Raw genomic sequence first — 26641 nt, 5'->3', positions numbered from 1 at the left:
TTGAATTGTAGTGCGTGTCGCCCCTTCTCTCTCTCACACACACACCTCCCCCTCGGTGAAATGTATGGAAGCACTGCGGCACACTGCGTGTATTTTGTAGGCTGCATGGCTGCCTGGCTCTGCGTTCAAAGGCAAGAGCGGAAGATAGGAGGAGGGGAATGACTACACCAAGAGAGTAGGAGGAGGGTGGAAAGGAGGGAGGGAGGACAGTTTCCTTTCTGTAACACACACGCTACATGAACACACCGGGAAAGCGGAGAGCGGAAAGAAAATAATAAGCGAGAGAAAGAGAGGGAGAAGGAAACGCTGCAGCCCCGGCGTCCGTCCGTCCGCCTGTCCGTCCTTCGGTTGGTTGGTTGGCTTTATTGTTTTTGTTTTTTTTGGGGGGAGGGAAGAAGCCGTCTTTTCTTTAAGCGCAGACTTGCGGACTAACATGGGAAGAGAGAGCTCCTGAGGAGGATTGACTTTCAGTGAACCTCTGCTCTGTGGTAAAAGTCTGTGGCTAACAGGGAGGAAAAAGGGCGACGGGGAAGACATGTTGAGGGTTTTTTTCATCTTGAGGTTGCGGTAGGGTATTGATGTTGTGCTCTTAAAAAACACACAGCTCTCCTGGAGTGGGGTTAAAAAAGAGAGAGAGAGAAAGAGAGGGGGGAGCAAATGGAAACTAGGCAGTAGGCTAAGCTCAGGAGCCATTGTTTTGATCGGTGTTTGTTTAATTGGCTTGTTATGATCTGAAATAACGTAGGCCTCTTAGGCATCCCCGCAGTAAATACATACACGGTCAGCAGACAGGGGCTACACAGCTGCAAATTAGCCCGACAGAGCTGCTCGCATTACAGGGGACTCTGTTATGAAATAACAGGGAAAACGGTGCTTGTGTGAGATTTCCTTTTATATATATATATATTTTTTTTTTTCAAGTGACATTTTTTAAGCCAGGCAGCCAAAACATTTCCAGATACATCAACTCACTGGGGGGGAATCATACAAAGGCCCAAAATACAGTGAAAGCTACTTGGATTATTAAAAGACTGTTTTAATCCCTCCGCCGATTTAAGCACAGAGGTGCACTAGATTAGGTTATTTTAGCCCCGTTTAGCTGAAGAGAGGGAACAAAAGATTTTTAAATGTTAATGTCGACCGACGTTGCATCCATCATGCTGCCTGTATCCCGGGGTCTCATAGACCGGGATAGAGAGCTGGACCCCATGGCCGGGGTGCATCCCAACCCCGGTGGCGCTCCTGCAGCTGTTCGCGGCATGAAGCGAGGAGACCCGGAGCCCGACGGACAGACAGCGGCGGCTCTGGTGGACTCGACCGGCGCTGAGTGCAAGCGTCCCCGCATCGACGGCACAGGAGGAATGGGCGAGGTTGGTCAGGTACAGAGAGGATTGTTTTTTGTTTTTTTCTTTTTTTTCTTTTTCCTAATACAATAAGGCAAAGACGGCTCAACGCAATCGTGGTGCAAGGCCAGGTTTCTCTTAATAATTTGGCCTATGCTGTTAATGTAATCTCACGATTTACCGGTGTTTCAGATGCGTGATCAGTGTGATAGTTGCGGATAGTTTAGAGCTGTAGCGGAGGGCCCAGCACACAGGCCTGTGACTGCTCATCCCATTACCAGCTGTGCAGGAAATGCCACCACAGCTGTAGATGACTCTACATGCTGTTTGAAGATGGAGCTGGATTAGTAACAAAGTAACTCACTGCGTTAACTGGACTGTTATAGATGCTACGGTGAAGCTCAGACAGTTAATTTAAAGGGGAATAGCAGTAATCCGGTTTGTATTGGCCTGGTTCATAGTTAACTGGTTAGTTATTCGAAAACCTGTCCAAAGATCATCTATGAAAACCCAGACAGCCCTGGCTGAGGGTGAAGAATGTAAACACATCCAGCATTTTACTACACCAAACACGAAAGAAAACATTCCTATGTGGCATAAGTGTGTACAACATTTGCTTTACAACGAGTCAGTGTCCATATCTGACTGTTTGACCTTTTTTTTGGTGGGGGGGCAGACTGCAGGCTATCTAGAGTAAACAATGATCATTTTACCAAGGAGCCTAAACCTCATCAGTCCAATTGCCTGGATCCTAACACCCCTGCTTTTATGAGCACCACTGCTAAAATGGACTAGCAGTCAGCATAATCAGTTTGTTGTTGTTTTTTCCCCCCTTTCCCTCATTGATCCCAAAATGGTCAAATATTGTTATTAATAGAGCGTCACATGAGGACCCGAAGATGCTCTGGATAACATTAAAGTGGATTATGTAGGGTGAAGTACTCCAGTGGAAGACAGAAAGCTATTTCTCCATCGCTGAAAGCTCCAGTAATGGAGGTGAAGTGGCTTGTTTGCTCCAGTTTGGAAAACTAAATGGCTGGCTTTAACGTCGTCCTGCTGTCAGTCGAGGGAGTGCTGACAGACACGGCTAGAAATGTAATGCACTTAAAAACAGATGTGCAGGGAAAAGAGTGTGTGTGTGAGAGAGAGTCGGAGAGAAGAGCACGGATCAATAGCTTCAGCCCCTAAAACGTATTGAACGTGAACTGGCTGGACAGTCCGGAAATTAGAGTAGGAGAACCCCCTCCTTCCCTAGATGGTGCAGGAACAGATTTGCCCTATCACTGGCAGCAAAGAGGCTTTGTTTCCAGCTAATGGGATCACATCTCAAACTGGAGGGGGCATTATAACCGCACTGATCCCTGAGATCCTTATTTAAGGCCCTGGATTTTATGGGATGCCGTCACACAGATATTGGTGAAAACCAGATGAAGCTTATATACTGTAGTCCATTGTGTAATGCTCCTATTAGTGCACTAGCGAGTTATTAAAAACATCTTCCAGCCCTATATTTTTATATAGCAAGTGAATTTCTCTTCTAATGCTGTCATTGCAGGTCTGATGAAGTCAAACAAATAAAGGGCAGCCGTTAGATTCATTTCCAACTCCACGTTAAGTGTCCTAAAATAATCCTTCTTTGGACCTTTGTCTAGCTCAGGGGTCAGCAACCTTTAACACCCAAAGAGCCATTTGGACCCGGTTTCCACGCAAAAGAAAACACTGGGAGCCGCAAATACTTTTTGACATCTAAAATCAAGATAACACTGTATATATTGTTTTTTACCTTTATGCTTTGTGTGAACAACTAAGGTGTGTTGCTTATGAAATCCATGAAGTGCTACAGAGAAAATTACATTTTGTTTATGTAATTAACACATTTTGAACTCTTAAAGAAACATAACAAAAGGAAAGACACCCAGCTGAACTAAAATGATCCAGCAAACAAAAACTGTTGTGAGCCGCCACCCTTATATCGCCTTTGGGATTTTGGAGCACTATGCTGCTGAAAAAAGAAAAATAGATATTTGCAAAATTCTGCCTAAATATGTATTTTACCTGGTTAATGTGTATGACGGGGCGTGGTCTAGGAGGACGTACCTGAGCGGCACCCGCAATCGCGCCTCGCCGCCTTAACCTCTGTGCCGTCTATGCTGTTGTTGGTATGTGTCGGGTTGTGAGCTGAAAAGCTACAGCCGGCTGTATGCGTACAGCAACCGTGTGTGAGAAGTGGTCAATAAAGATATGCTGAACATATGTTTGTTTACAAAGGGACTTCTGCTCCCGAACCTCTGCGCACAGCGTCTGCAAATCGGGGCTGTACGAAGTCACGTCATCTTTACGCAGGGCTGTAAGGTGTCATCTGTGAGGCGTGAGCGGTGTTTGTTTTTAACATAGCTCACGATTGAGAATAGCTGCTGTCATAATGTGGATCCGAAGATCCATAATTAGCCTACCTGGGGTTGAAAGTCTCGATAAATGCACGGCGTTTCAGCGGGTTAACCGGCTTCCGCGCTTATTTTGAGCCATGGAAAAAATAATAGAATATAATTTAATTTTTATATTTCAATATCACAATAATCTTCCAATTTAGAACTACAAATTAAAAAAGATCTAACATAAATAAAATACACTTCAGCTAAATACTTCAAATTTATTTTCCCAAACCACGCGGAGCCGCACTATACAGACTAAAGAGCCGCATGCGGCTCCGGAGCCGCAGGTTGCCGAGCCCTGGTCTAGCTCATCACTTCATGCTGTGAATCGAGCTGGTTTAATTCCTCTGCATTTAAGGTCACATTTCTTTTAGACTGGATTGGCGGCCCCTCTTAAATAAAAAAAGTGGGCGGAGCTTCTGTACTCTCACAGCAAGAGCTGAGATGGCAGTTTTCGAGATATCCCCTGTCATTGACATCACACAGACCCAAACGTAAAAAATGAAAAAAAAAAAAGCAGTCTGAAACTAGAGCACCGAGCTTCAATATTAGAAATTTTGAGTGTTAAATATGATAGCACACCACTGTGACACTGTACATATGACAGAAAATAAGAAAAAGCATACGTGGTCCTTAAGTTTAATATTCATACATTCTGTACGTGCAGTTTCACCACTTTTCTATGTTTTCTCATTAAACATGTGCAGTCTGAACGTTTGAAGACATGAAATGTGACCATAAACTTTCTTTCTGACATTTTGCAGACTATAAAAATTAACCAGTAAATAATGTCATTAAAAAAAGTAAAAGGCAGAAAATTCATCCATAGATTTATATTATTACTCCAAAATCTCCACTGGGTTTAAATTTTTACCGTTGGCCTTTTAGGGAAAACAAAAACTAACAACCCTCATCTGTACAGACCATTTTTCCACTGTGCTTTGTGCCACATGCTTAACGAATTACCCCCCTCCCCCCAGACTCAGTGTGTGTATGTAAAACACTGACGTATTTTTATACCTCTTACCCGCTGACACCATTAAGGTTTCAGAAGCAAACTGGGGTGGGTGACGTTCAGTTTTCCTTAGTTCCTTAAATCGGGACGCTTGACTTTCCAAGAAACGTCTATAAAATCACAGAGAAGGCCGTCTGTAAAGCTAATCTTCAGGAGGAGGGTAAATACTGGAAAATGTTACAGCATCTGGTACCCTGGCTCCTGCAAAGCACGCTGTCTCCCTTCCTTATTTTTTTTTTCCATTCTTGATTTTTAAAAAAAGTCTTTATTGCTGACGACACGGCAAGAGTTGAACTCTGACCTGTGAAGCCAGCAGAACAGGGGTGTGGTTGCGGTAGAGAGAGAAAGTAATTTATACCGCTGTGGCCTAATAATGGGATCTTTCCCGTTTGGTTATTGACACTGCTGTTTTTCTCATTAGGCTCTGATGTCATCACAGTGGAGTGGGAGGAAGTGCTCTGTTGAGTCAAAGCTACAAAGTAGCTACAGAGCAGCAGTGCGTTTATAAATCGGTGCAGCAAGCAGTGAATGACTGAATGCTCAGCTAACGAGGGCAAATAAAGCCAGTGAAAGGAAGAAAAAAAAGAAAAAGGGAAGAAGAAGCTGAGTGCTTTCAGCAGTATGAGTTCAGAGAAATTAGCTACTGATTTCCTGCCTCTGCCGTTGCCCTTCTCCGATTTTAAATGAGCGTGCTGCTCTCCCCGCCAACCCAACAACACACAATCAGTCTGTATTGCATTCCAGTGCAGCACCGGGGAAGTCCTGCATTTTTCAGGGTGACAGAGGATTCATAACGGCACCCTGCATCTTCAGCTCTGGTCAGATTTTGGGAATTGTCGAGAGTAGCTTGTCGGCTTCAATATCCATCTGGCCTGCTGCTGAGCGGCCCGTGTTTTGTTGTCACTCTGCGTAGGAACCGGGGCTCTCTCTAACCTAATAAGGTCCTGCCTGGGGCGACAGCGCTGAGGACAAATGACTTGACTAGGACGTTAATGTAGGTGGATCACCCTGCTGTACTTTCATCTCAGCCCCTGCACTGAAATGGTATGAAAATGTCAGCAAGAAAAATGTTCTCTTGCAGCCGGTGGAGAATATTTGTTTAGTTTTTGGGACCCTGATTTTCTGTGATGAATTGCAAGGAGAAATCTCTCGACTGATTCATGTTGAAGACCGGCGGTGTTTTGAGACTTGGCTTTGGGGGGGAAATTTGATGTTGCTACAGTGTACTTATCCTTATATTAACTTCAGTCTGGAGACTTTACAGCATTTCTAGTGTTGATGGTGTGTAACAGTGTATCAGTTCATGCTTATTTGAAAGGTAGACATCAGTCTCAGTGTTCGAGAATTTCCCAAAACGGAGCTATTATTGCCTTGTATTACCCAGTTTTTGCATAATATAATATCTTGGGGTGATTTTTAACCATAGTACTAAAAAGTTATTCTTTTGAGCTACCAAATTGTGCGGTTAGGGGATTTACCAGGATTTCTGGCTTTGGATGGGGTGTAGTGTTATACTGATGTTTATTTAAACATTGCTCTTCAATCTCTATTTGCAAACTGCACAAAACGGTGCTATTATGGTCTTTCTCCCCTATTAATAAATCATTATATATAAGTGTATAGTGTATAGTAGGGCTGAACGATATATCGCATTTGCGATAATATCGCGACATGATCAAGTGCAATTTTCTAACCGCAAAGGCTGCGATTATACTGCGATTATAAGGCTGTCCAAATTACTACCATATCCCAGAATTCATAGTGCGGCCCAGCCAAACTCCAGTTTCCAGCAATGGCGGCCGCTACTAAGTTTTAAAATTACTCATACTAATCTTTCTGGGTCACAAAATAAACTTTTAACATATTTTCAGGCGAGAAAGTAGTTGTGTAAACATCAAATATCTGCTCGGTTTATCAAGATATCCCATATTTGCAAAAGTGCTTCGACGTTTTCAGAGGCGTCTGCTACCCACCAGCTCGACAGCTAGCCGGGAGCTCGAGGATTACTGATGCGGCCGAGAACGGCACAACTCCCGGCACATCATTTTCAGATCACCGCGGAGTTTCGCTGCTCGGGTTAAACGTAATATATAAGTCACTTAGACAACCTAAAAATGTTATTGTTGGGCTTTTTTCAGTGTTTTGTTTGTTCGTGAGTAAATCGGTTTGGCTGAGATTAAAGTTATTAGATTAGATAAAATAAAACTTTATTAATCCCCCGGGTGGGTTCCTCCTTGGTTTTCACACAGCTGACTAAACGTCAAACAGAAAACTGATTAAACAGAAGTATGAGACAGTCGAGAATTTACACCAGTGTCTGGTTATATTTTAGATAGCAAGAAGCAGACGGCCGAGTTTAATAAACTCCACCGAGACAGCGGTGACGCTAATCAGAAGGCTAGACCGTCCAATTTCACGCCTTTAAACTTTAAAGGCGTGTTTGTGTGTGTGTTTATACAATTGCTATTATGTTTGCACTTTATGTGTAATGTTACTGACTGCAGAGATCAGTAAGATGTGTGTATTTTTTATTTATTAGTTTTATTTATTTAATATTATTTTTTAATTGAATGACTGTCTAGTAGTTCACAGATGTCGAAAAACTGAGTGTGGTAAAGCCACTGATTTTTTTTTATGTATATTTCTGCAATCTGCACATTGTACTGACTTTCATTTTAATGTTTACACCAGGGTTCCTTGTCAGCACTTTATGCTCAGATGTTTGTAAGCTAAAAATAAACTATTGTGTATGTTCAAATATACTGTTGTGATTGAAGAAGTTAAATAAAAATGTCAGTCATCAATTCATGCATCACCTCATGTCATCATAACAGAGGTCTGTCTTCCAGGAAAGAACAGTTTAAAATTAATGTAATATAGTATTGGCCATACTATATGATGTATTGCTTGTCTTTGTTTAATAATACAGAAGACAAATACCTTAAAAAATAATCGCATCGCAATCGCAATATTGGGGCAAAAAATCGCAATTAGATTATTTTCCATAATCGTTCAGCCCTAGTGTATAGTATGAATATTAATGACTTTCAACCACCAATAATAAAATGTTTAGTGTTAGATAATAAATTGTGATTCTCTGAGTAGCTAGAAACAGTATCATTTCTTTAATAAAATAAGTTATTACGTCTTAAATCCAACATGCAGATTGTTACTGGGTCTTCTCTCAGTTCCTGTTAGTTAAAGTGAAGAAGATTGAATCACCTTTACCTGAATAAATGAATACTGCTTTAGCCAAAAGAGAAAAAAAAAAGTAGGTGAAGCAGATTTATGAAACCTTTTTCTCTTTTCTTCTTGTCTCCATATTTTTCCTCCTAACTGCTTTGATCTTTTGCTCATACCGAGGCTGCTGGCTCGTGGCTAGCTCTGACTTCTGGATAGCTTTAGCTTTAGCCACTTTCCCTTTGCTAGCTTCTTTAAAATGTCCATTTTCAGTTGAGTGAGGGTGATTTATGACCCCGATTAGGTTTGTTGCTACGAACAAATCTATTCAGACTTGCCAAAGTAAGCCGTAGCTTTTCTTCTGGTTTGCTTTGGCAAACTTTGTGTCTTTGCTTACAGTAAGGAGCTTCAACACTAATGATATTTTGGCATGTGAATGTGAGTTTACGTTTGACTTTTTCCCTGCCCCGCAGTGTGTGTGTTGTGCGTGCATGAAACGGACCAGCTTGTAATCAGACAAATGTGAGGCTGACCGGCCGGTCACCGGTCAAAGCCAGGAGCGCTGGATATCAGCCGATTCCGCTCCCTGGCTGGTTGATCCGCGCATCTCTAGTTTGATTTTTAATTTTTTTTATTGGTACACTTGGTAAATTAATTGGGAAACCATTTGAGCATTACATCTGGGGCATAGGGCTGAAAAATGGGATGATTTTTTTGTAGTTTTTGTGTAATATTTCTTAAATACAGTACATAAAAGAGATGATGTATGGGTCCAGTTATTGCTACTCAGTCTTCCCATCAGGCTCCACCCTTTTACAGGAGTTTAACTGCCTTTTAGAGTGAAGTCTGACATATTAAATGTAAAAATGGGGCCAGCAGCCACAATGTCATCAACATTGGTTCCAAAAATCCAATACTGGTCTCTGGTTTCACTGGAATGAAGGGATAATGCAGATTAATCATTATGGGCAATTATGTGGTGCCGTAAATAATTACATACAAATGTTAATTCTCTCTCTATCAGATCTGAAATAAATTGGGGGATCCAAATCACAATTGTGTTCAGCGGTTTCATTATGTAGCATGTGATCCAGCAGCTGATGCTGCTTCATGATTATCTTCATGCCAGAAGGGTCGAAGCAGCCTCCAAAACCCCCCCAGTGACTCCAACCAGCGTACCCTCAAAGAAGCACGTGTAGGTTTACTGTGTGAGGTATACCGAGGGGAAAATAAACTTTAGATCTTCTGGCCAACAGTTTGGAGGCTTAGCACATAAGTGCTTTGTGGAAGAAGTGGATTCACATCCTCTCGAGTGTATGCAGTGCCCTGCTTTGCAGTTAGGTAGGATGACTCTCAGAGTAGTGAAATGTAGTTCCTATTTTCCTCCTCCTCATCAGAACAGTAGCGGTCCCAAGGCGCGATAGGAATAGACACGAGTCTTGTGACCAAATTAAGACATCCCACACGTGCTAAACAATCACACACACACCTACCCCACCTGTATTTATTTTTTTTGAAGAGCGGTATCAGGGTTCATGTGTACAGTGGGATACTTCTGCTGAGTGAAGGAGAAACCTGGAGGTAACTGTGCCTCTCATCCTGTGCTTCCTTTCAGATTTAATTATTACAGGACTGCTCCCGTCTCCCCTCCACCTCCTGCAAGCTGGTCTCTCTCCCCTCTCCTCCTCCCCATCTTTGCCATCTGTTGACTTCAGGTCATTTTGCTACTTTCTCGTGATTGCTCACCCGGTCTTCCCCTGCAGTTTCTTCTGTTGTTTTAGCCCCCTCCCCAGGAAAAAAGTCATTACCATCCCCGGAACGAGTCAGCGCGCCTTTATTGACTACCTGAAGTACAGAGTTTTCTATTTTCTCATGTTCGGTGCAAGTGGCCGCGGTGTTGAGTGACACTGAGATACACTCATCCTGAGCTGACTCCAGTGCACTGCCCCCCTCCCCCGCTCATCCCGCTGAGTTGCTTAAGGAAATTAAGCACATGACTCGACTCGTGTATGAGTCATTGTCTTTGCTCCCTCCATCCCCCCCCCCCCCCCCCCACTTTTTTCTTTGCTGCCCATTTCCTGTTGAATTTCCAGTCCTTCCCTATTTTCCTGCTCATATGTTTCCAGATGTTTGCCTGTGAGAGCGCCACCCTCACTGTGACGCAGCGTGCCCGTTCCATGAATCTCGTGCGCCCCCATACCTTCAGTGTTTTTTTTTTTATTTTTTTGTGTTTAGAGTTTGGCCTCACCGTAAAGTAAGGTTCATACTTTATTCATGTTATTCAAGCCTCTAAGAGGTGATTCATTATTTAGAGCTTCTACCTCCCAAAGCCAGTTCACTAAGTACATTTTTGGCTCTGAGATAGACTCGCGCAAGCTGCATTTTTCAATCACGAAGACGCTTCCTGCTCCCTCCTCCTCAACCGAGCCTCTTACATTTGGAAATGTTGTGCTTAGTTTTAGTGAAACGGCCCCATGGGGTCCAGAGTTAGATGGCTACAGTATTAATCAGGCGAACTCAAGCTGTGAAGCGCACAGAGCAAAGTGTTCCCCCTGGGTACAGAGCAGACGAGGGACATTGGTTCCAGATGAAAGGAAGATCAGAGGGGGAAGGACAGAGGGAGGAGGGAGAAGCTGGGTTGTTTTCTAATCTAGTGATATGAAGTCAGAGACAGGCAAATCTGTTTTTTTTCTCCCTTCAAAGTGTGTTGTAATTGCTGTGAAAAGCGCCTCCATTTAATGGAATACATTAGCATAAAAGCTGGAACACGGTATTATGAGAGTGAATAAAGTGAGTTACAAACTATTTTAGGGAGTAGAGGAATGATTTATGTTTAATATTTGGCCATAAACAAATTATTTTTTTGTCTCCTCTGCATCTTGTGTTACTGTAATTACTCACCAGATGTTTGATGTATCCGCCGCTGCTTTGCACAGCCAGAACATTGAGAGGGATGTGTTGGAGATTGCATCAGGGCTCATGATCGCATTTCACACCGATGGGCTTCATGCTCGCTGACACTCCTGACCTATTTATGATTTAAGAGCCGCGGTGACACTCATTCTTTCTCTCCCGTCTTTCATCTACTGCTCGCATGATCTCACTCGCCCCCGTTATCACGGCTTTGCAAGCAGACAAAAGATCCACTGGGTGGAAAACTCTGGAGGAGACTGACTTGGGAGATAGCAGGAGTGTGTCACAGAACAGAGTTAATTTGATTAGGAGTCAGAAACGGCACGCAGCTGTAAAGTCAAATATGGAGGCAACAGCTTAGTGGGCATAAAAACAGAAGGAAAAAAGTCTGAGTGAATAACAATGAAGCATGAAAATGTTTTTAAGCGACTTGTCCTTTTTCTTCACAAATTTCTGACCATGTTTCCGAAAAATCTGCTCCTCTCTTTCAGAACAACGACCCCTTGGCGCTCAGCTATCACGGATACCCGTCTCATAGTCAGGTAAGAGGAAAAACATGTGCCAAAATCCACGTTGTGTAATGTGGCCTCATTCCACTCCTTCCATTTATACAGTATTCAGATAACATTAATATGGCTCAGTGTAGCTCTTCAAACCACAAGGTGGGGGTGTAGATTATAAATTAGCAGTCGTGTAGTAAAAGACACGCCTCCACAACCCTCCAGTATTACCCTCCACCCACTTTCCTTTCTGTTCCCAATAATGCACACTTAGTAATCATCTTTCAGATGGCAAATCCAACTTGTTCTTTCTCTTTTAGCACCTTTAAACATGCTGATGTTATAGTTTTCTGCCCACAAACACGCACTCACACTGCATTGCATCTTGTTTGTGTTTATGTGTGTGTGCGTGTAAGACTACAGCATGTTTGCCCATCTTTGTATTAGCCTGCTGATTGTGTTATTAGACTGCTCAGTTTATGTGGTTAATCCTTAGATCATCCTCCGTTCATCCACTCATCCTCTCATGTTCTGCCCGTAATCTCCTCATCCCTCGCACTCCGTGGTGCCCGACAACCTCCGGCTGCTTATCTGCACTTTATCTGTCTTCACTTGAATGCTTTTATTTGCCCCAGTATGAGAATGGGCTTTTTTTTTTTAGTACAGCTAAGTGGGTATTGCAGAAGCCTGGAAGTCAAACAGACAGTTTTGATTTCACTCTTAATCTTACTTTTGATGATGATGTTTTAAAGTTTCGGCTTGTCTGAACAGCCTCTTGTTGGGATCGAAAGAAGTCATTCAAGGACTGCTTGGGGGCTTGGAGGTGTGATTTGGCCTCTGACCAGGAGGGGGGAAAAATGACAGAGAGGAAGAAAACAATGCCGGGCAGCGGAGGCTTCCACAACACTGAGGTGCTAAACTGTCAGCAGCAGTGTGAGAATGATGTGATCAAAGACTCCTGGAAGGAAGAGCCTGGAGAGTAGCAGAAGCCCCAAGTGTGAAGGGGAAGACAAGCTCTTTGCAGATGGAGTATGAAACTTGGCAGGCTGCCTATTGAAGTAGTTTTCAAACTTTTTTTATATAAAGTAAAATCATCAGGTAATGGCTTGGCATGGTATTTGTCACCCGGTGCGCAAACCTGTGCCGCGCTGGAGTTCTGCATTTGAGCAAAGGATTCACGTGCAGTGTGCTGTGCTGAAGATTAATGCCACTTCATTACTCGTGTAGTCGATGGTCGTTATTCAAGAAACGATGGCGATTTGTTCGGCGGGTGCTGGCATCTTTTCTTGCATCTTTGATGAGCCTTCCTGCTCAGGGCGTGTTTGGTGCCCCCAGTGGTGTCGTTTTCTTCTGAGAAAAATCTGCTCAATGCTTCAATATGTTTAGCTGTAATGATGCTATCTTTAGCTCTCTGCTGGACGCGGATTACTGTGGGGGTTTGGGAGCTGAAACCAGGTTGATACATATTTTTAAAAATGCAGCGAGCGCGAAGCCAAAACAATGATCTAAAAGGTGCTAAAATGCTCTGTAAACCTAAGGGGAGCTGCAGAGCTTACACCGCTGTGGCTTCATCCTCCTTGTTTTTATAGAAATATCGTCCGACACAGCTTTAAGTTGAATGTGATAACAGCCAGACTTGGGCCATGTTGGCGGTGTTATGAAAAACGCTGCTCGGTATGACCTAGTATCGTTGCAGTCGTGACTTTTGCAGGAAAAAAATGACTGATGTGTAAAATTACCGGCTCATTTGCGTAACAAGGTGCGTGTCTGAGAGAGAGAGAGAGAAGAAAAGACGTCTATTGCTCTCTCCCAGTGGTGCCAGCAGCCCCAGTTAACTCACCTACATGGAGAAAGAGAATAGAAGGAGAGAGAGAGAGTGAGGAGAGGAGAGGAGGACTGCGACATGAGAGGAAAGCAGAGGGGAGGGGAAAGTTTGCAGGTGTGACAGAGGCAGAGAAGTAGGAAGGGGGAGGCGTTAGGCTATCTGGGTGAGATAGGAGGAGAGGAGGAGGACCGGAGAAGAGACAGAAGAGATGAGCAGGCAAGGGCACAGCAGCAAAACAGAAGGCTGGGGGTAGAGGGAAAGCAAAGGAGCGAGTGGGAGAGGGAAAGAAAAGACTGAGTGGGAGTCGGGGAGAGAGAGAGAGAGAGATAGATAGAGGGGAAGGGGGGGTTGAAAGAAAAGAAAAGCAAGCAAGTAAGCAAGTGAGGGAGAGTGACAGGGACAGAAGCCAGGAGAGGAGGAGGAGGAGGTGGGGAGGGGAGGGGATTGGCAGGGCAGACAGAGCGAGCGGGGGCAGAGAGAGGGAGATTTTGAATTTGTGAGACAGACAAGAGAGACTGAGCTGGTGAGGTGACACAGGCTCGGCGAGGGAGAGAAAGCGAGGCAGCGTGAGAAGAGGAAAGGAGAGAGAGGAGAGAGGAGCGACGACAGTTTGAGTTGTTGCACAGAATACGATGATGGGACTGTACTATCCTAACGTGCTGTCGGTGAGTGTTTATCCCCGTATCTTTTCATATCCTCCTCCGCCTGCGTGCACGGCCGCTGCATCTCCTCGTCGGCGCTCGGGCTCGGCCGTACGCGAAACGGCATCAGAACGGGCTGTCATCGAGCATTAAATGTTAATTAACTACTAACAGACGAGGAGTCTACTTGACCCGATCGCTAGAGCGGGTCCAGTCAGAGAGCGTTTCGGGCTCTTGTCAGGACTCGGCAGCTACTTGCTACGAGTGGGATATAAACACTGGAAGTAGTGTAGCAGGCGTTGATGACAGCGAGATACAGGCTGGAGATCGTATCTCCACAATTATGATTCGTTATGCCGAGCCGCACGAGCGGCAGTGTGTTATTGTACGCTGTTATTGTGGCATCTGTCCCCCCCCCAACCCTGCCAAAAGCTAGAAGTGCACGCAGTTTGAACATCAAGGGCTGCCACTGCCAGAAACTGCGCTCAGCCATGTATTATGTATGGTCAGGAGAATCTTATGTGAGCATACAGTACAGCGTGTCAGCTGGATGTAGCGGTTCAGTGGCGCTATTTCTGCTAGTCAACTATTTCGATATATCTGAAGCAGGAGAGTGGAAGCAGAGAGGGAATTGGAGGGGGGAGAGGAGAGGTAAGTGGAAAACTCTTTCTTCTTTATTGGCCCTGCAGCTGTCTCTGTACATCGCTCCAGCCTGTGAGCGAAAGGGACAGGTGTCCACAGAACAGTTGTCCCTGCCCTTGTGTTGTGTTTTCCTTTTTTTATTGCTCGTTCTTTCTCTCTCGTCCTCCCTTCTGCATCTCTTCTATTCAGCTAACAACACCTCCTCACTGTAATTTCTGTGTCACACATTTCACAAACACACACACAAGCTCGAGCACACAGTGGGCTGCAAAGTTGGTGCATGAAGTGTCATGTTCATATCATTACATTTCAATTGGTGTGAGTCAGTATGAGTGTGTGTGTGCTTCTCTTTCAGCTGTACCTTGGATTCCTGCTCTCTTTACTGTTTGACCTCTTTTCTCCCTTCTCTCGCTCTCCCCGGGGCCCTGGCAGCTGTTATCTCAATGTTTTCCTTTAAGAGCCCCTGGAAGAGAGGGGGATGGGGTTTGAAGGGAGAGAAGGAGAGAAGGAATGGGAGCACGAGGAGAAGATTTTTAAAACAATTTTAGGGTGATGGGACACCCCACGCTTCCCCACCGCAGTCAAGGAAGCTCGTAGGTGAGGGAGCAGAACAGACACGGGCGAGCAGCATGAAAATCACATATTGTAGGTCAACTAGAGGCGGCTAGTTTGCTCAGTGACGCAATTTCAGTGTGTAAAGCTGACTTTGCAGTTATGTCCATATGTGAGTGTTCCGAGTTTGTTTACAGCGGGGGTAATTTATCAGCTCCTTGATGGCGCTGCTTTTGCTAATTTTATATAACTAAATATATATATTTTTTAAATTGTCTCTTTCTCCTGCGAGAGAGTTGAGAGCAGCAGATCGGGTGCAGAAGAAATATTTTCTCAAGCCCCACCTAAGCGTGTGCCCTGAGGCAAGGGAGAGACGCCTACCTGCTGCAAAAGCTATGCGCAGCCTGCCACGCTTGCACAAACTGGAAACGGGTCGTGAGGATTCACCCCCCCACACACTGGCACGCCTCCACCTCCCAAATCTTGTTATCGATTCTTTGCAGGGGTAACAATGGTGGTCGTTAACTGATCCCGATGAACCGTGTTGCCGTGGCAACTTGGATGAGTCACTCATTTTGCGCTGATTGTTAGGTGGTTCGAGGCATGAGGCAAAATGTTGATGGGAAACCTTTTGTGATGTAAACACCTTTCTGGACGGGGGTAAATCTTGAGCGGGCCTCCTCCTCCTCCAGCTGTGTGCTTCCCTTAACTGCTCTAAAAGTGCTCAGCGTGAGGCATCAGTGCAGCTTTAACAAAAAAAAAAAAAGGAAAAAGGCAGGGGTTGCCCTTCCTGACTCTTTAGGCGGTGCAGTTGACAGTGACAACACCGTCCTACAGCTGGCTTCCGTATGTTTTTAAACCACACTGGACAACCAGGCGATTAGTGCAGAGCCCTCTGTGAGCGTCAAACAGGACAAACTAGTTTCAGGGTCATGTCTAATGTATTGAAAGAGGCATAGTCATGTTGGGTTAATACATATCTGTTTGCAGGTTTGTATGCTCACCTGCCTGTGTGTTTGTCTGGGATGGCGTGTGGATTCTAATGTGGAATAAATGTGAACAAATAATGTCATCATCCTTTTTGTTTTCGGGTGTTTATCTTTCATAAAATGCCGCAGTGGTGCTGAACGGACCATTTATGCAGCTACTGAGGAGATGACAGGGGAAAGTCGGGGTTGTGCGTGTGTGTGCATGCGTGCACGCGCGAATGCATGTTCCTGTGCACATGTATGAGGCTGGGGAGTCTCCCAGAAATGGCGTGCGAGGAAGGGGAGACCCTACAAGGAAAAGGATGGGGGTGGATTAGGAGGGGTTTGTTTGACAAGCACACATGTTACCCTATAAGGAAATGGAGGAGAGAATGGAAGGAGGAGCCTGGATCGCGCTGATATCCTGTTGCTATGAGGCAAATGAGCTTGATTGACATGTGTGGGGGCGGGACGTATGCGAGGGTCCCGTCTGGATTTTATGAAGCGTAAAGAAGTGAAGCGCACAGCAGAGAGAGTGGGAGGAAAGGGAGAACAGCAGCAGAGAGGAAGAGCGAGTGAAGGGAGGAGGGGGGAACCGATGGAGGAGGGGTTGATGTTGGATGGAATAATTTAACAAGAGGGTGTCTCCTGGCTCATCGGTATGCCACAGGCATGTTGTAAAACGTTTCTCCAGCTGTTTGCAGCTTGGGTAACAGCAGCGCAGACTCGGAAGCCAAGATCTGAGCTGAACACCGAACTTCACCACTTAATCCGATTATTGAGCCAAAATACGAGCTGCTGCTAACAACATGAATCACGTTTTCCATAGTCCAGTCTGTTGAATTAGGCATTAGCGTTATGGCCGGAAGCCAGAGAAAGTACGATTCTGAAACGTCATTATTCATGTGAAATGACCCACTGATGCCCCAGTTAGCTTTTAACCACACTTCCTCTCCTCTCTCCTTTGCTCTTCTCCTTGTCTCCTCGAGTAGCGTAGTGAGACTGCCGCAGACGGGCACATTTTATAACATGCCTCCTCAGACACACTTGCTGCTGCTAACTGACCCGAAAGTAAGCCAGCTACAGCTACCGCTCTGAGTCACTGGCTTTGCCTGGCCAACGCATGCACTTTCACAACCCTTAAAATCCCTTAAAACACCGGGAGCATACACCGAGACAAGCGCAAGACATGCACACAAACAAAATGTACACAAACCTTGAGTGCTGACACAAATGAACAGCCTACAGTTTGCTTGTGCACAGGGCAGCACTTCTCCAAGAATGCTCTCCTCCTCTGCCTTTGTGTTCCTCCTCTTATCCTGCTATCTGTGTGCATTTATTCAGTAGATGCTTTTATCCTGATTCGAATCACAAAGGCCACTCGCAGTCAGCAAAAGGCCCCAAAGCCTTACAGAGGGAGGGAGACGAGGAGGGGGGCACATACTGTTTTTGGAGATACGGGGTTGTTAACACAGTGCATCAGGTATAGAGAGGCCCGTTGAGATGCTGCAAAAATGGATCTCCTCTGAAAAGGCCAATCGTCAAACACAAATACAAGGTTGTTTTTGGCTTGCATTCCCGCTTCTATTTTGGGTCTGGCAGAAGGAGCGGCAACAGCCGGGGTTGTCCATTCTCCTGCGAGGCTGTAGTCTGTGCATGAGCAACAACAATGAGGAGAAGAGAAGAACCGACAGAGTTGTGATCGGGGGTCTGTGTCAGAAAATAACTTAAAGAGACTCCGACTCTAACCACAAATTTCTTATTTTCAGTCCCAGAAAAAGCTCCCAGTATTCCTCGCTAAGAGCTAAATATAATTGAACACGGGGAATTTTAATCCAGAGAAGCTAGAAATGTGAATCAGAGCTGGTCTTGAGATTTATCTTCAAAACTACCAGTGGAGACTGGAGTCAGCAAGTTTGCACTATTACATTTATTTCAGCACAGCTCATTCATTCACTGTTTTCTTGAATTTGCCTTAAAGTTTAGATTATTTAGCCTGATAAGGACAAGACACACATGTATGTGAAAACATGGGTTGCTGTTGATGTTTATTAATACTCAGATCCAGAGAGATCTTGTTCACTACCTACCTCTACTACCTTTACTTTGGTTTTTCTTTGGTTTTTAGTGATTAGAGCTGCAACACAATCGTCCTCAACCAGAATTATTCAGATGATCTGTCCAATATTGGCTGCTATAACTTATTTGTTCCATAGGTGCGACTGTTTGCTTATCAATGAAGAAATGCTTCCTCATTGATCAGTCTCTTAGGCATCTAAAGGTTCATAGAGATTGCTACATTAATGCATTCTTAATGTGATTTTATGCCGTGCCGAGGATGAATCCTGCATATTTACAGATCTATTTCTCTATCATTGGTGACATTCGTCAACTGGTCTATGAAATGAACTGGTTCCAGTACCTTTGATATCGATGATACAGCTGATTCAGGGTTGGTATAGAAAACCTTAGAGAAGGCTGGTGAGGCTCACAGGGTCACAGAGTTTATGTTCCTCCTCCTTTCAGAAAAAAAGATCAAAGATTTGAAGTCGTCATCTCTAAATCTGCCTCCTGGGTCATACCTCTACTCAGTGGTTTGTGCTGCTGAAATTACATATGTATATTGCTGCAATCAGAAATTGAGGCTTAAAGCGTGCGCTATTAACATCCAAGTCACTATCATTCTGTCTAAGTTGCATCACAACTTGTCAAGTCCAAGACTGACTCATCTGTAGTCGAGTGAGATGTGTCATGAGTCATCAATGTTGGGACTCAAGTACGACAGCAGTAAAGCGGTGATGAACAGTAGGAGGGTGGTTTTCCCATCAAATTGGACAAAAGATAGACTTTTATTGCATTTATTCATGTAAGCCTCTACAGCAGGGGGATCCCTCAGTTAAAACAATCTTCCTTTTGACCTTTTTTGCTTATATGTTAAGTTTTTTTTAATTCATTCCATTGAAGCTCTTTAATTTGCAGTAAGATAGAAATATAAAATAAATGATAGCTTTAGACTTTAAATAAAAGCAGAGCTGTCAGCGTATTCACTCAGTGCAGCTTGTTGGACGGTGGAAAAGCATCTGAAGGTGGGAGGGGAGGCGTGGAGGTGCTTTGAGCTCAGCGTTAATAACATGGCGATATTTATAAACAAATATCTGCTCATTTTATTTTAACCTTTGCTTTTTACTTATATGAATATGCAGAATCTTTTGGGAAGTGGAGCGGGAAGCCTTCTGGTTTCCGTTTGTAGCCCGGTTAACACTAGTTGGAACACAAACAGTCGCTTTTGAGCAGGCTTTGTTTGCATGCAGGTAAACAGTCCCAATGAAAGGCACAAGAGAGGCTGCATTTTTGAAAATGCAGCCTCCAAACCACCAGCTATCATCTAATGCCAATTTTGTTTTTAATTAGTTTTAAAAATGTATCTCAAACAATGACTGCCAGATGGAAGAGGAAGTCTTGGCCCAGGTCATCAGAGCAGAAGACAAGCCAGTACGTTCTCTGACTGACGACATGGTAACACCCGTAACGTTTACCGTTTTCACCGTTTTCACCGTTTTTAATTTAGCCTGTTAGCTAAATAGCGAATATTTGGCAGTCAGAGCACAGAACTGCATTATGATGCGGTGATGCCACTAGATCAAAAGTGAAAGAGATCATTAAAATTTAATGGCGCTGCATTTAATAGCGGCTGAAACAGTTAAAAGGTTTCCCTCATTGCCACAAAATGTTGCCAGCCTATTGTCCCCTTTCAGCTTTTCCCGTTTCACCGCTTCACCCAATCTGGGGTCATCAACTTTCCCTTTCGAAGGAAGACACGGGAGCGGGTCGAGTTTCTCTCTCTTTCTGTTTGCCACCCAGGTTAGCTCCTACCTAGTGACCCAGAATTGCTTGCTCCACCTACTCTCATATTCACCTCCGCAAATGCATTTAATCTAGGATGGGTTTATGCAAAGTGAAGTCATTCAGTGTGTCACTTAACATGTCTGTTTTTTTCCCAGCTGCAGTTAAAAGCTTGATCTAAACTAGCTAATTTCCACATCTCTGCTCTCTCCTTTTCTTTTCTTTTTTGCATCTCTGAATTGAGCAAATGTAATGAATTCAGGATCTCTCATCAGAGGATTGCAGCTAATGTTCACATTATTGCCACCAGTGAAGTAACAGAGTGTTGTTTCTTTTCCCCCACAACAAGGAGAAAATGCATGTTTTGTTCACTAATTGGAGCATAAAATCATAACGGCTAATAACAGAAACCAAATTAATGAGAGGGTGAAGTAATGCAGGAAAAGAGATGCAGCAGTTCATTTCTCTTTATTTATTCTGGGAACTTGGAAGAGCTGAAATTTTGCAAAGCCGCACCTCTAAAAGCATGCATCCTAAAACCCTGGCAGGTTATAATAATCACAGGAACAATCTGTGCAAATCACAAGCACGGCTCGCCAAGGTGTAAGGTGTTTGCGCTGCGACGTGAAACTTAGGACACGGAGGCGAGGCTGTTGAGGAGCGCTATCTTGTATCAAAATCTTAATTTGAGTGCTTGTGGGCGAGATTGGAAGAGGTTCATACAGCTGCAGAGTTTAGATGAGCGGACACAGCTGCTATCTGAAAACGTGAATGAAGTTAAACTTGGACACTGTGGTCAGTAATCTGGTGGCTGTATTGCTCAAGTGGCAGCCACTGAAGATGAGGATCGCGGTTTCTGTTTTGCCCGAGGTGGTGACTCTTCACCTGCCAGGCGAGCTGCGGGGATGTGTGCGCGCGGCGAAATGGTGTGGCAGCGGCGCTTCGGGGTAAGGCTCACAGTGTTGAGATGAGCGATAACATGCATTTTAGTGCCCGTTATCGGTGAGCGAGAGCCAGGGAGATGGCAGGATTTCTGTTTGTAATTACACTCCTGAAATCACAAAAGGCAGAACGCGGCTGCAGCCTTTAACGGACGAGTTCAAAGCATTCCTCTTAAAGCGTCTGGTTCTGCCTCCTTTTTGCCTCACGACGGCGGGAAAGACAAGTATAGGTGCGATGCAAAGAATTTTCTGCACCAGGAATCTTCCAGTAAATGATTAGATGAATAATTATATCATTCTTTTGTTGTTCTTTAAAAAGGCAGCTTAAAACTCATGTGTTCAGACAGACACTATGTTGTTTTTCTTCATTCATGTGTGTCCACTTTGCCTTTGGCGTGGGCTGGATTTGATTAAATTACCTCTGTAAAGCAATTTGTGACCATTCCTTGTCTCAAAAAGCGCTATAAAAATGAACTTTACTCATTTACTTAGCGACTTGTGAGTTCCGGTATATCAGACATGATTATTCTTAAGTTTTAGACCCCGCTTTGCTTTTAGAGCTGCATAAATTCTTTGTGGCATCGATTCAGCGAGGTTCTGGAAACATTCCTCTGAGATTTTGGTCCTCACTGGCATGAAGGAATCGTGCAGCTCATGAAGCCGTTTTTCTTTTTTTCTTTTTTCTCCTTTTGCCCGTTCCCCCACATCTCAAGGGTGCTCGATTGGATTGAGATGTGGAGACTGTGGAGTATACTGAGGATACCACTGAGCCCATTCTCCTGCTGAAAATAGCCATTTGAAGATGGGTACACTGTCATTATAAAGGGATGGGCATGGTCACAAACAGCATGAGGTTCAAAGTTTACCATAAAAAAAACACATCTGCAATACAATTACACCACCAACCTGAATCGTCGATATAAAAGCAGGATGGATCCGTGCTTTCGTTTTGTTTATGCCAAATCCTGACCCGTCCGTCTGAGTGCTGCACCACAAATCGAGATTCATCGCGACCAGGCAACGTTTTGTCCCAATTTTTAGTGAACCCGTGCCACTCAATTTCCTGTTCCGAGATGACAGGAGCGGCACCCGGTGTGGTCGTCTTCTGCTGTGGGCCATCTGCTTCCATATTCTTTGTGCTGTGTTCGGCGATGCTCATCTGCATATTGGTGGTTATTTGAGTTGCTGCCACGTTTCTGTAAGCTCAAACCACTCTGGCTGTTTGTCTCTGGCCTCTGCAGTCAACAAAGCATTTTCGCCCAGAGAACTGCCACTCACCGGACGCCCCCCCCCTCCCCCCATTCTCTATAAACCCTGGAGATGGCTGCATATGAAAATCTCAGTAGATCAGCAGTTTGTCAAACCAGCCTGTCTGGCACCAACGGCCATGCCACTTTCAAAGTCACCTAAATCACCTTTCCTCCTCATTCTGATATTTGGTTTTAACTTCGTAGGAGTCTCCTGACCAGTGCCAGTGTCTGACTCAGTCCATTGAGGTTGTATATAGGTACATACAGGAACGAATTTCTTTGAAGTGTGATGGGCGGCATTTTCCTTTTAATAACAAAGCATTTCAAGGACGATGCTTCTGACTGATAAAATGTCTTAAAAAAGTAGTCCAGGAAGAAATCATTAGATTGATGTTTATAGTAAATGTACACAAATCTATGTTCTGTATTTAGAGTTAGGATTTATCCAATAGAAAAAATACTTAAGTTGTTAAGTTTAACAAATTCCAGCTTTATTTGCTTAAGTTTGTCTGCTTGGTACACGGCAGAGTTTCTCTCTCACTGCTCGCTGGGAGCAGCTCAGCTGAAGCTGTTCTCGTGTCACGATGTGATCCGTGTCGACCGCGTGCATCCCCCGGTTTGTTACTGAGTCGAGGGGCCGGACTACAGTGTCACAGGTGTGACGCTGAGAAAGGTCAAAAGCTGGGAGACAGATGGCATGCTCGCAAACGCACACACAAACACACACGCACACATACGTACATACTCACCCTCCCACACACTTATAACACTCCCAAAGGGACAGTGATCTATTGTGCAGCTCAGATGGGCATCGCTGCAGCCTGTCACTCACACACACACACACACACACACACACACACACACACACACACACACACACACACACACACACACACACACACACACTTGAAGTGAGTATAGCCAAGCAGATGTCAGGTAGGCTCAACTGAGTCTATTTAGAAGTGATATAATGCCGACGGGGGGGCGACATTGTAACTTCTTTTACTAATTAATTATTGTATTACTGTCTTTGCGAGTCTGTCTTACATTAGTACTATTCCTAATAAAGCAATGATGATGATGATTGTAGTAATTAGTTGTTACAGTCAAATGAGAAGAACAAAGAGGTTAGAAAGACACAGCAAAGGAGAATAGGCTGAACAAAAAAGGCTACACAATGGGTGCTACTCCGGGTTTCTAGATATCGTCATCATTTGTATCTATTGTGATTTACAAATGTATAATTTAGTTTTTATGATTTTGTTTTCTGGTGCCGGTATCAGGTTGTTTAGTTCTCATTTTCTGGTACATTTTAATGTCATATGTATCAGGTGTGGTGAAAAAAATATTGAGAGTTGGTAGAGTTTTTTGTTTTTTTAAATCAGGGCTAACATGCTAACGTGGCTCACGCCAGATTAATGATGATGGTCAACTGGATTTTGGCAATCAGTGTGATCTCTGCAACCACTTGAATGCATTACCACAATAGTTTTGTACATTCTTGGTCCCCAGTAGATGAATCTTACCACTAAAAATTTGATTTCATTCGGTTTGATTTGTATAGCGCCAAATCACAGCAACAGTTGCCTCAATGCACTTTATATTGGAGGAGAGCCTACAATAATACAGAAAAACCATTAGGCAACAAACTATGAGCAAGCAATTGGCGACAGTGGGAAGGAAAAACTCCCTTTTAGCAGGAAGATGCATATAGTGAATACTTTATACCTGCTAAATGTCGGTATGTTAAGTTTGTTGCTTTTAACTGTTTTTACACTTTCTCTGCAGCCCTTAGCATTTCTCACATCACCTGACAAAGGTGTTATGGCAGTGAGCAAATCTCCAGTGCAATCACTTTGGATGTCAGCTCATCTACCAGCATGTGAGAGGTCAGATTGTACCGGTTGACAAATCGCTCCGCTAAACGTCCACTGCGTTCACAGCTACAGTAAGTGAGGGGGTGTCGCTTACTGCCTTCTGCATGTCTCATCCAGGCAATCTGTTTCTGGTAGTGTGACCACGTCGTAAGTAGACCGTTTCATGCTTTGCGGTACTTTGCGTGAAAAAGGACAAACTCAGACAATGTCCTGATTTATTTATTTATTTTCTTAAAACGTGCTGACATTAGCATTTAAAGCATCCCTCTCTGAACCAGAAAACCATCGTAGTGTTTTTATAGTCTTTAATAAAATGACCAAACACTGCAGTTATTGGAATTAGAAATCTGGTGAAGTTTGAGTAATCCTTTGCAGCTATGGATCGGGCCTCGTCTCTTGAATCTGTCATCACCTTTTATCTTCAAATCCCCCAGCCCGGCCCCGTCCTCTCCCATCCTTGCTGCCTCTCTGTTACCATTTAGGGTATCCATACTCCACTGCCAGCAGTAAGGAATGTGTGTGCGCGTGTGTGTGTGTTGTGTTAATGCCTCTGCCATGTTTATGTGTCTCTACCATGTGTTTATGGACGCCTGTGTTGTTCTCCTACAAGCTCGAATTTTGGCATCTTACACATGCATCTTCTTGGGGGTGGGGGGGATAATATGTACGAAGTACTTGGGCCGGCTTCCTTGCAAACAGTTGGTCTTTGTGTGAGCGTTTAGGTGTGTGGGTGTTTGCGTGTCAAAGGTGGTTTGTGTGCAGAGGCGTTTGTAAGTGTGCGTGCAGGCATTAGACACTCATCATTGTGCAACACACTGAGCATGGAGGCATCTGACCCTCAATAATAGATGTGGCAGCAGTGAATATTTAATGGTTGGGGGGTGGGGTGGGGGTGGGGGGTTAGATACACGCACACACACACACACACACACACACACACACACACACACACACACACAGGAAAATGGAAATATAATATCCATGCCTGTATGACTTTTAGACTGACGCTCTTGGGGAAGTGGTCTCTGTGTGGTCGGGTGATGCTCTTAGTAAAAGATACCGTGGTATTTCGCCAGCCGACCACTTTAGTTCTCACTCCCACCTCACTTTTCTCTCTTTTTCTTCCAACAGGGTTCTCAGGATAGTGCTGGCGGTCAGGAGGGACTCGTCCCCCCACCTTTCTCTGCCTTCCCGCCTCCTCCACCACCGCCCCCCCAGAACGGCCTGGCCCTGGATTACGGGGGCAGCCTGTATGCTGCAGGGGCCGTCCAGGGTCCCGTGGAAGCCGGCGGAGCAGCGAATAGCGCAGCCAACGCCGCTAACAGCCTCAGTGCCCAAGTGAGTACCGGCCTCCTTCCTCTGTTGGCAGCCCACACCCAGGCTGTGCCTTGAGAGGGCGCTTAGTGAGTGGGATACACGTTACAGACTGAAATGAGGATATTATAAGAGCACATTACTAATTGTGACCACAATTCAAGTTTTTCTTTTCAACTGAGCTGTAACATTTTCACATGTTGTTTTGTTTTTATCTCGCTCGGATTAAAACGTATAAACCTCTCTGTGTTACGATCGTTCCTCCAAACACAAAAATAATTCCACCTGTCATAACCGATTCTGTGGCCACTTCGCTGTCACAGAAACATACACTGAGAGAGTGTGTGAAGTAGGGGTGGGTTTTTATAATCGATTCATCGATTAAAATCGATTCTGGCTTGGATAACGTAAAATCGATTCATTAAAATCCTGAATCGATTTTTTAATATAAATTTATTTTGTCCGAAATGCCAGAATCTCTGGTGACATCTCACAAAATTTCAAGAACCACCAAACAGTAAATGAGAGCAGGTACAGGGATTCTGCACATAGACTTAAACACACAGCGCGACCCGCGGATCAGAATCAGTTAGATGTCGCCTTTCTCACAGTCGGGGCTGAAAGCCGACAGCTCGCTGATCCGGGTCCGCGCTTTGTGTTCACGCCCTTTATGCGCTGATTCTAAAGCTGTTAGTTTGATCTCTCTCCAAACAATATTGACCGAATCAGCAGCAAAAGAAGATCCAAACGCTTCACATAAACATCGTCATGAATTCACTCTTTTACTGTTTTGCTTCCATTGCGATGCGCAGCTCTCTCTCTCTCCCTCCCCCTCTCTCTCTCTCTCGAACAGTTTCGCTTTCTTCATTATTCGCTTGCTTGTTACGCACAAGTCTACCGCTGTTTACAGGCTGTCGGCCGCTGTTTTTTTCCCTTTTACATTCTTCCGAAAAGAAAACCTCATTTCTGCTGTTCAATACTGAACAAATTTAAACTTTTTAATATTATTCAAAATGCAAAATGCTTAGCCGTGTGTCTAATAAAACCGCTGTAACGTCAGAGGTAATGTTCATTAATTAATGGTTTTCTTTCGTTTTTGATGTACTGCAGAATATTTTTATAAAATCCCAGGCCAGGAAAATCACCTTCATGTTTTTCTGTGTTTTATCTTCAGCTACTTTGACACAAAGGCATCTGCTGTGATGCTCACACCTTGGATAAAGTCTTGCGTGTCAGCTTCCTTTTTATAGATACAAAAATATGTAAATGTTCTGATCTGAATTATACTTCTGACTGTCAAAATTTCCCAGATTTAAATCGAATCGAATCGAATTAAATCGAATCGTGGATCGAATCGATTTGGGACCTTGTGAATCGGAATTGAATCGATTCTAGAAATCAGTGA

At 44.2% G+C, this 26641-nt stretch overlaps 1 protein-coding gene across 8 annotated transcripts in view; it reads left to right on the top strand.

Annotated features, from left to right (window-relative positions):
- Positions 1-203: 203 nt before the first annotated feature.
- The window catches only part of rbfox2 (RNA binding fox-1 homolog 2), a 43342-nt gene continuing 16904 nt past the window's right edge, over positions 204-26641 (top strand). For 2 of the 8 annotated variants that reach the window (XR_015129903.1, XR_015129902.1), the window contains exons 1-3: positions 204-1379; positions 11375-11425; positions 25054-25260. Coding sequence is in view for 5 of the 8 variants with exons in the window: in XM_086295983.1 (XP_086152109.1) it covers positions 1128-1379; positions 11375-11425; positions 25054-25260 (510 nt within the window). In the remaining 3 variants the exon portion in view is untranslated. Of the gene's footprint in view, positions 1380-11374; positions 11426-13660; positions 13874-25053; positions 25261-26641 lie in introns of those variants that run through there. The other 6 variants (XM_086295982.1, XM_086295980.1, XM_086295984.1 and 3 more) reach the window with 5 other exon arrangements.

Source organism: Aulonocara sp. 'chitande type north' Nkhata Bay, linkage group LG6 (genome assembly GCF_057382095.1).
Source record: "Aulonocara sp. 'chitande type north' Nkhata Bay isolate Kocher_YH1m ecotype deep benthic linkage group LG6, A_spYH_male_GT1.1, whole genome shotgun sequence".
In the NCBI taxonomy this organism is placed as follows: domain Eukaryota; kingdom Metazoa; phylum Chordata; class Actinopteri; order Cichliformes; family Cichlidae; genus Aulonocara; species Aulonocara sp. 'chitande type north' Nkhata Bay.
Note: the sequence above shows the minus strand (reverse complement) of the source record. Positions and strands in the feature narration are given on the sequence as shown.